This window comes from Panthera leo, chromosome B4 (genome assembly GCF_018350215.1).
Source record: "Panthera leo isolate Ple1 chromosome B4, P.leo_Ple1_pat1.1, whole genome shotgun sequence".
NCBI lineage: Eukaryota > Metazoa > Chordata > Mammalia > Carnivora > Felidae > Panthera > Panthera leo.
The window spans coordinates 138,154,833-138,167,508 of NC_056685.1; the positions used below are offsets into that span (position 1 = coordinate 138,154,833).

General features: G+C 66.5%; 1 protein-coding gene across 2 annotated transcripts in view; it reads left to right on the top strand.

Annotated features, from left to right (window-relative positions):
- The window catches only part of GRAMD4 (GRAM domain containing 4), a 72,296-nt gene extending 59,620 nt beyond the window's left edge, over positions 1–12,676 (top strand). For both annotated transcript variants that reach the window (XM_042948142.1, XM_042948143.1), the window contains exons 8-19: positions 115–206; positions 1,452–1,543; positions 2,468–2,516; positions 3,552–3,623; positions 4,070–4,113; positions 4,189–4,298; positions 5,829–5,983; positions 7,403–7,547; positions 8,227–8,320; positions 8,911–8,995; positions 9,819–9,887; positions 10,277–12,676. In XM_042948142.1, the coding sequence (XP_042804076.1) occupies positions 115–206; positions 1,452–1,543; positions 2,468–2,516; positions 3,552–3,623; positions 4,070–4,113; positions 4,189–4,298; positions 5,829–5,983; positions 7,403–7,547; positions 8,227–8,320; positions 8,911–8,995; positions 9,819–9,887; positions 10,277–10,381 (1,112 nt within the window). In that variant the 3' untranslated portion in view covers positions 10,382–12,676. The remainder of the gene's footprint in view (positions 1–114; positions 207–1,451; positions 1,544–2,467; positions 2,517–3,551; positions 3,624–4,069; positions 4,114–4,188; positions 4,299–5,828; positions 5,984–7,402; positions 7,548–8,226; positions 8,321–8,910; positions 8,996–9,818; positions 9,888–10,276) is intronic.

The following is a 12,676-nucleotide window of genomic DNA, read 5'->3' on the forward strand; positions in this document are numbered from 1 at the left end:
GCGCCCCAGGAATCCAGGTTGTTCGGGGCCCCCTGCGCTCATGCCCCTTGCGCTGCTGGCTGCCCCCCGGGGTGTGCCTGAGTGCCGGCCTCACCGCGGTCGTTCTGTCCCCAGAGCGTGGTGCCAAACCCGTCACCAGCTTCGTGAAGAACCTCTCTGCCTTATCGGACTGGTACTCCGTCTACACGTCCGCCATCGCCTTCACCGTGAGTCCCCCGGGGTCAGAGACGGTCTGCCAGCCCCCCGGGCGGCCAGCGCGGTCTCCCAGCTGTCCCCAGGGACGCACTGCCCCTTAGCCGCTCTGGCTGTGCAGTGGGGACTGTGCTGCTACCCGGCCCTGGGTTGTCTTGAGGGCATTGCAGGGGAGGGGGAGCCCCAGACAACCCCCCGGGGCAGCGCCTCAGGAACAGGCCTCTGTCCACACCTCCGTCTGCTCTCCTGGGCGAGTCGGGGAGAGGCTGGTGAGGAGGCTTGTCTGCCCAGGGGCGACCGAGCTCCCTCCCACTGGGCACCTGGGGCTGGGGGAGGCTCCTGGCCTGGGGGTCCAGCTGGGCCTCTGCGAGCCCAGTCCTGGGGAAGGGGTGGGAGAGCAGCAGGCCAGCATCGCGGCCTGCTCTGGGCAAAGGGGACTCGGCCCCCTGCTCGAATCGTCCTGCCGTAGCCGGCCCCAGCCCCGCGCAAGGAGACCCTTCCATCACTGGCAGGGGGACACAGGCCACCCACCTGCACCACAGGCACCGTGGCCAGAGAGGGGCAGCCCCATCTCTGCATTTTGGAAGGTTCTGAGGCTGCCCTAAAGCCCACAGCCCGGTGCCAGCCCCGGGGGGAGAAGGGCATTTTGCTCCTTTACAGAGAATAGGACTCGGACGCGGGGCCCCGGCCCTGCCTTCATCCCGGAGGCTCCCCCTTCACAGGCCCTTTGCCCCACGAGGCCTTTGATAGTGGTCCTGCCTGTGTGTTATCACCAAGAGACGTGCCCGCCATTCAGGCCCTCCTTCCTGGCCTCCTGTGCCTGAAACCCCCTGCACTCCACTCACTGCCCTGTCTGAACGTCTGTTGTGTGCCAGGCACATGGCACGTCGTGGGTTCTCAGCCAGCGGTTGGCCACCTCGCCTGGCCGTGCTGAGTCCTGGCGGGGCTTCGAGCTCTTCCCGGGGGAGCCGTACCTGGGGCCGGCAGGGACCCGTGCCCATCCCAGGCCACGTCCAGTAGCTGCCTCCCTGGGGCGCCCCCTCCCTGCACACCCAGAGCGGCCCTTGGTGCCACCCCTTGGAACCCCTGCTGAGAAAGCAGCTCTTCTCGGGGCCTCCCCGTCACGCACTCCCTCCTTTGGAGAGCCGCTGGGGGCCTGGGCGCCCACCTCCCATCGTGGCCTGGTGGGGCGGGGGGTCGGGGGGAAGGAGGAGGGGGTGGCCTGTCCGGGTGCCTGACCGTCTCCCTCCTACCCGCAGGTGTACATGAATGCCGTGTGGCATGGCTGGGCCATCCCCATGTTCTTATTTCTAGCAATTCTGAGGTTATCCCTCAATTACCTCATAGCCAGGTGAGCGTGCTGGTTTGCCCTTGTACGTGGAGGTGCCATCTCCCTGAGCCGGGGCCGCCTCGCACACAGGTGTCTGGGGGTAGTCCTGTGATGGGGCGGGGCTCCCGAGCCCCCAGGAGGATGCCCGCCCCCACCCGGCTCGCTGGAGCCAGCGGCGGGTGATTTTCGAGCTCCCCGGCGGCTCTTCCGGAAGGCCGGCGGGTGCCCGGGGGCAGCTGCCCCCGCTCAGTGATGGTATCCCAGGAGCCTTGACGGGGCTGCAGAGTCTTTGTGCCCTGGGGGAGCGGGGGAGGGTCCTGGCATTCAGAGTGAGGGTCCTTGCAATCACCAGCCCCAAGCAACATGCCCCGTCTTTCCTTCGCGCCCTTGTGAGCACCTTCTGGGGGCTCCGTCGGGATGCCCCTCGTCCCCAGGCTGCCTGGTGTGTCTGAACATGCGGTTGCCCCAGCAGTGAACGTCCCTCCAGAGGAGAGCCCCCGTGTTCCAGATTTGTACGCAGCCGTTCAAAAGTTCACACTTCCGCATACGAGTGTTCCTAGCTGCATCTCAGTGCCTGCTTGAGTTGGTTCACTTGAAAATGTTTTTTGTAGGGAAGCAAATCTTTACGTACTCGTGAGGGCGTCCTCTGTGCCCAGGCGAGGCACGATCAGCTAAAGTACTTGCTGTTACTGCTGTGGTGACTTACTTTGAAAGACCTGTCACTTCTGGGCCCCCGTGGGAGGGGCCGGTGAGGGTGACCTTGAATTGTCCATTCTCAAGAGCCAGGGGGCAGCCCTGGTGGGCACGGCAGCAGACGGCAGAGGGTCTCCGCAGCCCCTTCTGTCCCGCACTCCTTCCCGGTCGGGAGCACGGGGCTGGGGATCTGAGGTCCTCCCTCTAACGGCACCAGCTGTTAAAGGCTCGTGATTGTCTCCTCTTGACCAGGGGCTGGAGGATACAGTGGAGCATCGTGCCTGAAGTGTCTGAGCCCGTGGTAAGTCCTGGGAGGGCAAAGGTCTCGGTCTCCACCCGGTCAGGCCTCGACCCGTTGGCAGTGTGGGTTCCCTGAGGCCTCCAGCAGCAGCTGTGCGGATGCCCTGGGAGCCCTGCCTGGCAAGTCAAGGTCAGGGAGCGGAAAGCCAGCATCCCCGGGCACAGAGCCCTGGACGGCCACACTATGACCCCTTGCCGGCCGACACCCCAAGTGCCCCTTGCTGGCCCAGGCTTGGCGGCAGGGGAAGCAGGCCTGTCCTGACCCTTCCCAGCTGGGATGTGATCCGCTAGAGGGAGGTACGAAGGGGGCTGTCACGGTGTCTCGCTGGACCAGTGGACGTGTAGAGCAGGGATCAGCAAGCTCGCGGCCCTCCATCTGATTTTATAAATAAAGTTTTATTGGCATGTAGCCGTTCCCTTTCATGTACACACTGCTGCGGATGCTTTGGGGCAGCAACGGCCGGGTTTAGTAGCTGTGGCAGGGACCGCGTGGCCCACGGAGCTACAGGTGTTTATTCTCTGGCCCGTTACAGAAAGTTCGCTGACCTGCTCCAGAGGGAGACTCTGGCCGTGGGGTGCAGCTGCAGGCATGGGCGGGAGCTGGCAGTAGGGGTGCTGGGTGCAATGGTGCCACAGGGGTCAGGGCTCGGGGAGGGAGTCTCGGGGGCGGCAGGCCTGTGCCTGCTGGGCCCCGGTGCCCAGGACGCCCTTGGGAGGCTCTGGTTGAATGAGCTCAGACAAACAGGATGAGGTCAGCCCCCCCCCCCCCCCCACCCCGCCTCAATTTCCCTTACTGCAAAGTGAGGGGCGGAGGGCTCTGTGCACGTTTGAAGACGACCCGTCAAGGTGCGATCCCTGCCGCTGCCCACCGCCCTCCCGGGCACCAGAGTGGTGGCTGCCAGGCCAGCCAGCCCATGCCGCGCGGGGGCAGCAGAGCGACCCTGTTCCCGGGGCTGGGAGGCCCCTGTGCTGTTCTTGTGACTCATTCCTCTGAGCTGCTCAGTTTCGGAGGACATTCTCTCCCGTCTGGCTGCAGGAGCCTCCAAAGGAGGACCTGACTGTGTCTGAGAAGTTCCAGCTCGTCCTGGATGTCGCCCAGAAAGCCCAGGTACTTCCCCCTCTCGGGCTCCGGTCTGGGGGCGCCTCTGTGCCAGCGTCGCCCAGCGGGGGCCCCCAGTGCCCCAGGCCTGGCTTGTCTGTTGTCAGCGGACCTGCCGTCAGCCTGCCCTTTGGCCCCGAGGCAGCACCCGAGACAACCCTGGTTGGCGGGAAGGCCCTCCCGGTCGAGGCTGTCGGCTGGCACCCTCTGGAGGGTGGAGCCCCTACCCGCCGGGCCGAGCTGTCTCCAGGAGGGGCGTGGCCCGGGACATCCGTGTCAGTGCGTCAGCCTGGGCTTTGCACCGGACCCGCCCCCCTGTCTTCGGCCCTCGAGTGGCTGTGTCACCCGGCCATGGCCACACGGGGGCTGGACCTCTCTGGCCGGCCCGTGAACCCGGCCCTCCTGACGTGGCCGTGTGGACGGGGACCCGTTGTGATTGTGGCTTCTCCGCACAGAACCTCTTTGGCAAGATGGCCGACATCCTGGAAAAGATCAAGAAGTGAGTGATGGGCCCCCAGCCCGCGGCCTCGGGGGTGTGGCCCGCCCCCCGGCTGAGCCCCGCTCTCCCTTCCAGCCTGTTCATGTGGGTCCAGCCTGAGATCACGCAGAAGCTGTACGTCGCTCTGTGGGCCGCCTTCCTCGCCTCCTGCTTCTTCCCCTACCGCCTGGTGGGACTGGCCCTGGGTAAGGAGGCGCCTTGTCCCGGGTCGGGGGTGAGTGTGGCACAGGGTGCCCGGGCTGCTTCCCACCAGAGCGCGTGCCACGTGCCTCCCGGAGGCCAGCTGTTCGCGCTCACTGGCTTTCCTCCCTCTGGGCCTCATCCGATGGCTTCTCATCAGCTGTTTACACGGGAGACATGAGGCCCATTGCACCCTGGACACGTGGCGGTGGTTTCTTAAATCAAGCTCACGCTCTACTCCCGAGTAGCTGGTAGACCCGAAGGCCCACAGGGGCCGCGCGGGGTCAGGCCGAGGGAAGAGAGACATAGGGCTGGCGGGGGGGGTCGTGGGGAGCGGTGGCCTCCGTCCTGTGCGGGGCGGAGGCTCAGGCAGAGGGTGAGGTTTCGGAGGTTTGTTTTGTGCGGGTCCAGAACAGCCCTTGGCCGGGGTGGAGCGGGGAGAGCACTGAGGGGCATGGGGCAGGCGGGAGGGCCGGGCCTGTGGGGCCTTGGGCTGTGGTGGGACCTGTGGATGGACGGGATGGTCAGGGCGGGGTCGGGGTTTGTGCCGAACTGCTGGGCAGGTGACGTTGCTGTAGTGATAGGCACGAGGGATGGGGGGGGCCGGGGGGGGGCAGCTGGAGGTGGGGCGTTGAGGGTTTTAATTCTAGGGCGGGGCGTGTGCAGAATCCAGGCCACAGATCTGGATGTGCAGGACGTGGCCTTTGTCCGTATTTCAAACCGTGGGGTGGCAGGAGGACTTGAACCCCTCATGGGTTCACTGGGACCCCTGCCCCCGGCCTCTGCAGGGCAGGGAGGAAGGTGTGGGCGGGTGTGGAGGCCGAGGCCGAGGCCATGGTCCTGAGGCTGCCCCTGGCCAGACCCTGACTCCTGACCTGTCTCGGGCCTTAGGGTCCCTGGCCTGGAGCGGGCACCGGCCCGGCTGCAGTGCACGGGTGGGGCTGGGTCCGAGCTGGGGCGTCGAGCGCAGCGGCCACGTGGTTCGGGGGTCTCACGGAATGGGGGCCGTCCCCACCTGCCCGCGGCCCCCCAAGCACGCCGCCGCAGCCCTGGTCTTTGGTTGGCGCTCTCCCTGCAGGCCTTGCCAGGAAAGCCAGGGCTGGCAGACGGCGTGGCCTTGGGGGAAGTGACTGGCACCAGCAAAAGTGAAATGCCCTCGGTGCCGTTTCTCAGGGGCCTGGGCCGGGGTGCGAACCCTCTGACCCCGAGTGGGAGCGGGCCCACCGGGTCAGAGGGCGGCAGGCCGGAGTGGGTCCCTTCATGTCATTCTCGGGGGTCGTAACTTGTTTGGGAGCTGGGTTGATTGGCAGCAGCCGGAGTGGACCCCCCTTCGGCCGGGGTCTCCTGGCCCTCTTGCTTCTCCTGCCCTGTGCCAGCGCCCCCCCCCCCCCCCCGCCCCGGGTTCTGCGAGGCCCTCCGTGTGCCCTGGCGCTCTGTCCTCCGCGGGCCGGGGCGCGGGGCCGCCGTGCCGAGGGGACGGACATGGCCGCGGTCCTGGTCCCGGGTGGGATGGGACTGTGTCTTCCCGTCCCCAGGACTCTACGCCGGGATCAAGTTTTTCCTCATCGATTTCATCTTCAAACGCTGCCCGAGACTGCGAGCCAAATACGACACCCCCTACATCATCTGGAGGAGCCTGCCCACCGACCCGCAGCTCAAGGAGCGTTCCAACGCCGCCGTGTCTCGCCGGGTAGGCCGGGCCCGGGCCGCGGCTCCCAGGCCCCCCCGCTTGCCGCTCCCCGTGCACGGGGAGGCCAGCGTCTGTCCCGTGTTGTGGGGCCCTCGAAGCAGACGCGGGGCTGTGGGGATTTCCCTGCCGCCCGGCACTGCTCGTTCGGACGGCCCACGAGCCCCGGGGTTGGAGGCCCCCACCCGCCGCAGGGCCCCTCAGGGCCCCTCCCACAGACTTGAGCCAGGCGGGCCCCCGGGCCAAGGGCAGGCGCGGTACAGGATGTTGGTCGTGGCTACCGAGAGCCAGGGGCCTTGGGAGGAGGGACCCCTGGGGGCTGCTGTCCAGCCCTTCCGTTCCCCGGCTCTGAGGCTCGGGCCTGCCTCGTGCCCACACGCCGGTACCGGGCCTGTTCTCGTTCACGGTGGAAAGCGTTTGTGGGTGTTGGGCCCTGCGTCCCAAGTCGGGGCACAGAGGACCAGCTGGCCTAGGTGTTCTCCTCCGTCTCGGATGGGGGGGGGGGACGTTCGGGGTCTCGGGGAGGTCCAGGAAGCCTTCCTGAAGGAGGGGACTTGGATTTCTGAGTCTTGTGTGTAAGTGTCCTCTGAGGAGAAGGTGTCTGGTGACCCGCTGATGGGAGGGGAGCTCTGGGTCAGTGTGGGTCACGCTCTAGGACAGCAAAGCCTGTTGGGAGCCCGGGCTCCTTATTAGGGGTGAAGCTTGTGTGTGTACGAGCCGCTGAGCCAGCAGACAGGCCCCGGTTGTGCAGGTGGGGGTGAGGCGGGCAGCCTGGCTCCCCGAGGGCATGGGAGGAGACGAGCGGTTCGTCCTAGCCCTGGGGTGGTTGGGGAGAAAAGGCCTTCATGGGGGTCGAGACCACTTAGTGCTGGCCAGTGTCCCGAGAGACTGAGGGGAGCCAGGGGGCGGGTTCCCTGGAGGAGGTGCTGCTTGCGGCTCTGCTCAACCTCCGTGTTTGTGACCTCACGTCACGGGGACCCCCTTTTTCTCTCGGTCCCACGTGTGTCTGTTGTCTCCTCCCTGGCCAGCCGCCAGGGCACGACTGGGTACGGTGTCCATCTGGAAGCTGTGTCGTGACCATTTGACTTTTTAATGTTGCTTTCAGTGGCCTGTCCCTCGACCACGTCCCGTTTCTCAAATGTGGAGAATGGGCTGCGTGCTCTGGGGGCGGGCTCAACTCGGCCTTCGGGAGTGGGGACCCTGCTGGGGAGACGGGGGGTCTCCCCGCTGTGGTGGGGCTGTTCTGCCCTCGCGGGGTGAGGGGCGGCCCCTGGAGGGGCTCTTAGGGGGACCGCGCTCCCCCATCTGGGCACACGTGGCTGTGCCTCCTGTACGATGACAGCCGGCAAGGGCGGGGGGCTGCGCGCGCCCCAGTCCCTGCCGACCCGGCGTGGCTGATGGGCACGCGCGTGCTCTCGGCAGCTGCAGACGGCCTCCTCGCGGAGCTACGTGTCCAGCGCGCCCGCTGGCCTGAGCAAGGATGAGGACACCGGTCGCTGCCACGGTACCAAGAAAGGCAATTTCCACGAGATCTTCAACCTGACAGAGAACGAGCGGCCGCTGGCGGGTACGTGCGCGGAGTCCGTGACCCGCCCTGGCCTGGGGGGGGGGGGGTGGCGGCTCGCCCCTATGCTGGGGGCCCTCGGCAGGGACAGCCCCGGGGGCTCGGAGGGCTGCTCTGGGTGGGCAGGCGGGAGAGCCGGGTGTGCTCCTGGCCCACACGGGGCCCCCCCTTTCCCGCGGCAGATGGTTTAGCGGCAGAAATCCAGGGGGTCCCCCAGAGCGCGGCTCAGAGCCGTCCCCAGTTTGAGCGTCACCTGTGCTGCCCCGGCTCGCCCTGGCCGTGACCTGTCTGGAGAGCCGTGTGGTGGGAGGCAGCCGGGGGCACTGGTCCCGGGTCAGCCTCCCAGGAAGGGCCTGCCCTGAACTCCTGACCCGGTGGGCGCCCAGGGAGCTGGGTTCTAGAACTGCCTGGCGGTCTGTAGCGTGTGGTGAGCAGCTGCGGAGGAAAGCCGTAGAGACCCGACCTTCGACCTCCTCCTGGCCCCTCGTCCTGCAGACCCAGGATATGCAGACGTGCTTGCCAGGAAGGCGGGGGTGGGGGGGGCGCCCTACCTTCCTTCCTTCCTCCCGGGGCGTTACCCGGGGGTGGGGGGCGTGTGTCGGTGCGTCTTTGGGAAGCCCGGGGTGACGGGCTCCCACGGGGAGTGGGGGGGAGAGGTCACGGGCGCTTTCGTCCCCGCTAGTGTGCGAGAACGGCTGGCGCTGCTGCTTGATTAACCGGGACCGGAAGATGCCCACGGACTACATCCGCAACGGGGTCCTGTACGTGACGGAGAAGTGAGTGCCTCCGGGGACTGGGCCGCGGCCGCGCTGCGCTGGGTGCCGGGCCTCGAGGGGCGGGCCCGCGGCTGCACGTGTTGCTCTGCTGTCGGGGAGAGGCTCTGCTTCTGCCCGAGAACGAGACCGGACGGAGAGCTGACCCCCGGGGGTGGGGGGGGGGGGCCCTCCGCCAGGTGTAGGGGCGGGAAGAGGGGCTCCGGGGTGGGATCTGTCCTCAGCCCCGCGGGCCCTCGGCCGCCCCGCCCTCGCACTCACGGCAGCGGCCACGGGCCACGCCTCCCTCTCTGCCCCTCGCTGAAGGGACGGGCCTCGGGGACATTCTTGGTTCTGGTTGGACAGCGCGAGGATGCCTGACATCCTTCTGACGTCAACCAGGTTCCGCGTAGGGCGGTGGGTTTAGTCTGTAAAAACTGTGAAACTCTCTCTCCGAAAGTGAGGTTTTCTGTAAAAGGCCGGTGCGTGGTGACAGGTGGGAGGGGCCCTCTGGGGGTCGCCCTCGCCCCCTGGGGACTGTGGTGGCGGCAGCCTGGACGGGGCATCCCCAGTCAGTTGCTGGGCTGCGCCCCTGTTTCTTTCTCCCCCGCTAGTTACCTGTGCTTCGAAAGCTCCAAGTCCGGTTCTTCCAAGAGGAACAAAGTCATCAAGCTGGTGGACATCACAGACATCCAGAAGGTCGGTTGGGCCGCCTCCTCCCTTCTCCTCGCCCCTCCCGCGTCGGGAAGAGGAGGGCCGGAGGGCCGTGAAGCGGCTGGGCTCCCGCCGCGTGCCTTCACAGCGCCAGGCTGGTGCCAGCAGGGAGCTTTGCTGGCCTCGTTCCTGGCCACGGCAGGGCTCCCCTCCTGGAAGGCCTCCACGCAGAGCCCCCTGGGCTCCCGTCAGCGTCCGTGTGCCACGACGGGCCTCTCCCACCTCCTCACGGGTCTGCGCCGGGCGCCCTCCCCCAGATGGGTCAGGCCCCTGGGCCCCTGGAGCCACTGTGTATCTGCCCCGAGATGCTCCCCCTGCCTCGAGCGTTTCCTCAGCCGGTTTCCCTCGGGTGTGGTCACGTGGCGTGGGCGGAGTGCGTGTGGTCCCCGGGGAGGGCCCGACGCACGCCCTTGGCGGGGCCGGCCGGGTCCACCTGCTCCCCATCTCCAGGGTCTCAGCGCGTAGGACGCGGGCCAGCCCAGGCTGTGGGGTGGACCCGGGCTCGTTGGTGTGTCAGGGGCACCCCGCTGGCTGTTGGGGCCCTGGGCCCTCCGCGCCTCCCCGCTGGGGCGTTCCGCTCGTGCGGTGCCCCGTAGGGAGACCCTGTGTCGCTTGGGCCCTTCCGGGAGGGGGCGGGAGGGGGCGTTCGCAGGTCTGGGTTCTCAGTCACGAGGTCCGTCTGTCTTCTTGTGGCCAGGAAGGCCGGGGCTCCGTGGGGCTTGGTGTCCGTGGGCCCCGGGGCATGGGGACAGGCTTGGCCCTGGTCCTGGCAGGGGCCCGTGGTGACAGTGTGCTGTCGTCCCCTCAGTACAAGGTCCTCTCTGTCCTCCCGGGGTCAGGCATGGGGATTGCCGTGTCAACGCCATCAACCCAGAAAGTAAGTGCTGGGTGGGAAGTCGGGGAGCCTGGGGTGGGCTGGGGGCTGCGGCCATAAGGGGCCTGAGGGGCGCCCCCCCTTCCCTCCCCCCTTCCCTCCCTCCTTCCCTCCCTCCTTCCCTCCCTCCTTCCCTCCCCGCGGCCGCAGGAGCCCTACTGCTCTCTCCAGTGTGGGTCAGGTGGGGGCTGAGGGCCGCAGCGGGGGAGGGTGAGCCGGGGATCCCCCTGAAGGCTGGGGGCCCGGCCTCTGGGTGGAGGGGAGGGTCTGCCCTTCAGCACCAGACCCTGAGGGGCTCTGCTAGGACCTGGCCTGGGGCCAGGCAGGGCCTGTGTTGGGGGCGGTCCTCCTGGCTGGGTGCCGGGCCACCCACCGCCTTTCCTCCCCGCCAGCCGCTGGTGTTTGGTGCCATGGTGCATAGAGACGAGGCCTTCGAGACCATTTTCAGCCAGTACATGAAAATCACAGCAGCAGCCGCGTCTGGTAGTGACAGCTAGTGTCCGTTCTTCCGGGATGTTGCTGGAAGGTTTTTTGTTGTTGTTGCTGTTGTTGTTGTTCTCTTTGGTTTCTTGTTTGTCCGTTTGTTTTTTTAACAATTTGATAGTGGAAAAACTTTGGACATCCTCCTGATCTTTTGCAATAATTCCCCTCGATCTGTGGTTTCTATTGTGTTTACCCTGCGTCTTACGGACCCTTCACGCAGGGGTTGGGGCCCGCAGACAGCGCCAGCCCATCTGACGGGTGAGGCGTGTCCCACGACCGCGTGGACACAGAGGCAGGGGATCGTCGGAGGCCCGTGGAACGGAGGACACGCGGGACGCGCCGGCCCCAGCCACCGCCGAGCGCAGCGGCTGTTTCTGAGCCCCCGCCTGGCCAGAGCCCCCGCGCCAGCCGCGCACCCAGCCCTCCGGAGGCCGAAGCTCTTCCACACCAGAAGCCATAGCTAAGGAACAAGCCCTCCCTCCTCCTGGGGGTGAAGGACGTCGGTGACGAGCAGCTCAGAGGCCCCTTCACCGACCGCCGGGAACGGGTCGTGCGCTTTCCTCTGGCGAGACCCCCAGCCGCGCGTCCTCAGGGCGCGATCTGGGCAGGGGGTGCGGCCCCGTCCGGCTTCAGCTCTGTGCTGCCCTTCGTGGGGGAAGCGAGGCTGGCTGGGCCGGGCCCCCCCCCCCCCGCCCCCCAGTCCTGACGAGCCCCCGGGAGTCCCGGGCGTGGTGACCGATGAGGATACAGAGTGATGTGCCCTAGAAGCACATCTTTTTAACGCTTTGCCCTTTGGAGAGCCCCGCAGAACGCGTCCCAAGACCTTTGGGGGCACCTCAAGCCGTGGTTGCTCTCAGACGGATATCAGCCGCTGCGTGGCTGGCGCTGGCCTCCGGACGAGGGAGGGGGTTCTGGGGTGGGTGGGGGCGGACAGGAGCGGCCGGGCTTGCAGCCGGTCCACCCGGGGAGCCGTACGGGGATGCTCCGGAGGGCACCGGCTCGGGGGAGTGGCCGTGAGCGGAGCCCGGAGGTTTGGGGCCGGGCGGTCTGCACCCCTGACGTCCGCCGGTGTCCCGGTGGGCACACAGCTGTGCTGGCACACGCTCGGGGGGGTGAGGGTGAGCTGGCACCGGTCTGCACCCCCCCACCCCCGACGCCTGGGGAAGCCGGCGCTCCTGTGGCGGAGGCCGGGGGCGGGGGTGGTGCCGTGTGGGGACAGGCCTGTGACGTCTGTGAAGGACAGGCTGAGATCGTGGCGGTCAGCGCACTCCCGACTCGACTACTCCAGCTCCTTGGCTTGTCCTGAGTCCTTTTGGGGGTCACTGGGATTGTTTTTTGAAGAAACAGAAGATTATATTTTTTACAGAGAGCAAGCTGTTTTTCTTATTTTTGTATCATTTTTCAGATGTAATTTTTACCTTTGCTCTAATCCTAATTTGCTGGTTTGGGTGAGGCCCGGTGGCATCGCTCACGTTCCCCGCCCCCCCGCTTCCCAGGGGACCGTAGGGCCACGCTCCAGGGCCCGGGCAGCGCCTCCGGGGGGCCCAGTCGACCAGCCTGATGAAGCACACCCCCGACCCAGTCGGTGAGATCTGAGGGCGCCCGTGGCACCCACCAGCTCCAGCCGTGCTGTTGGCGGGACCCTGCGGGCCGCCCTTCCATAACAATGGAGGCAGAGCCCGCCGTAAACCTTGGCTTTGGCTGCCACACAGCTGGACCGGCTCTCGTGGCCCCGGGGAGGTTTAGGGCACACCTGGGGACCGCCCCCACCCCCGGTAGATCCTCCCTCAGTGCCCGAGGCACATGGGGACAGGCTGCAGGGCGACCCCCGGGGCCGCCAAGGGGTCGGTGTGTGGCCTGTCCACGGGGTGGCCTCGCCCTCTTCGGCAGAGGGGGTGGTTTGGTTTGAGTCCCTTTTGAGGAGAAAGGGAGATGAAAACTGACCACGTGCCGAGCGCGGCCCCGGGGGGCACCGGGTTCTGTGGGCGCCCAGGCCCTGCCGGGAGGAAGGCGGGCCCGCCGCGGGCTCCGGGCCTCCTGGCAGAGCGAGCCGTCGTTTCTATCGAATTGTGTAAATCTGGGCAGATACTGCGTTTCTATGACTGATCACTGAACTAGAAGGAATGTTACATTTTCTACGTCTGAAGCTTGAGTCTATTTTGGATCTGTAAATAGTCGTTACTGCTGTCATTTTTGTTCAACGAAAGGATTGTACTGTATGAAGAACCAATGAAAAATCCCCTGTAACATTTTTTTAAGAAAACTTTGTTTGTTTAAAGAAGTCTTGTATAAATTATAATTTTTATTTA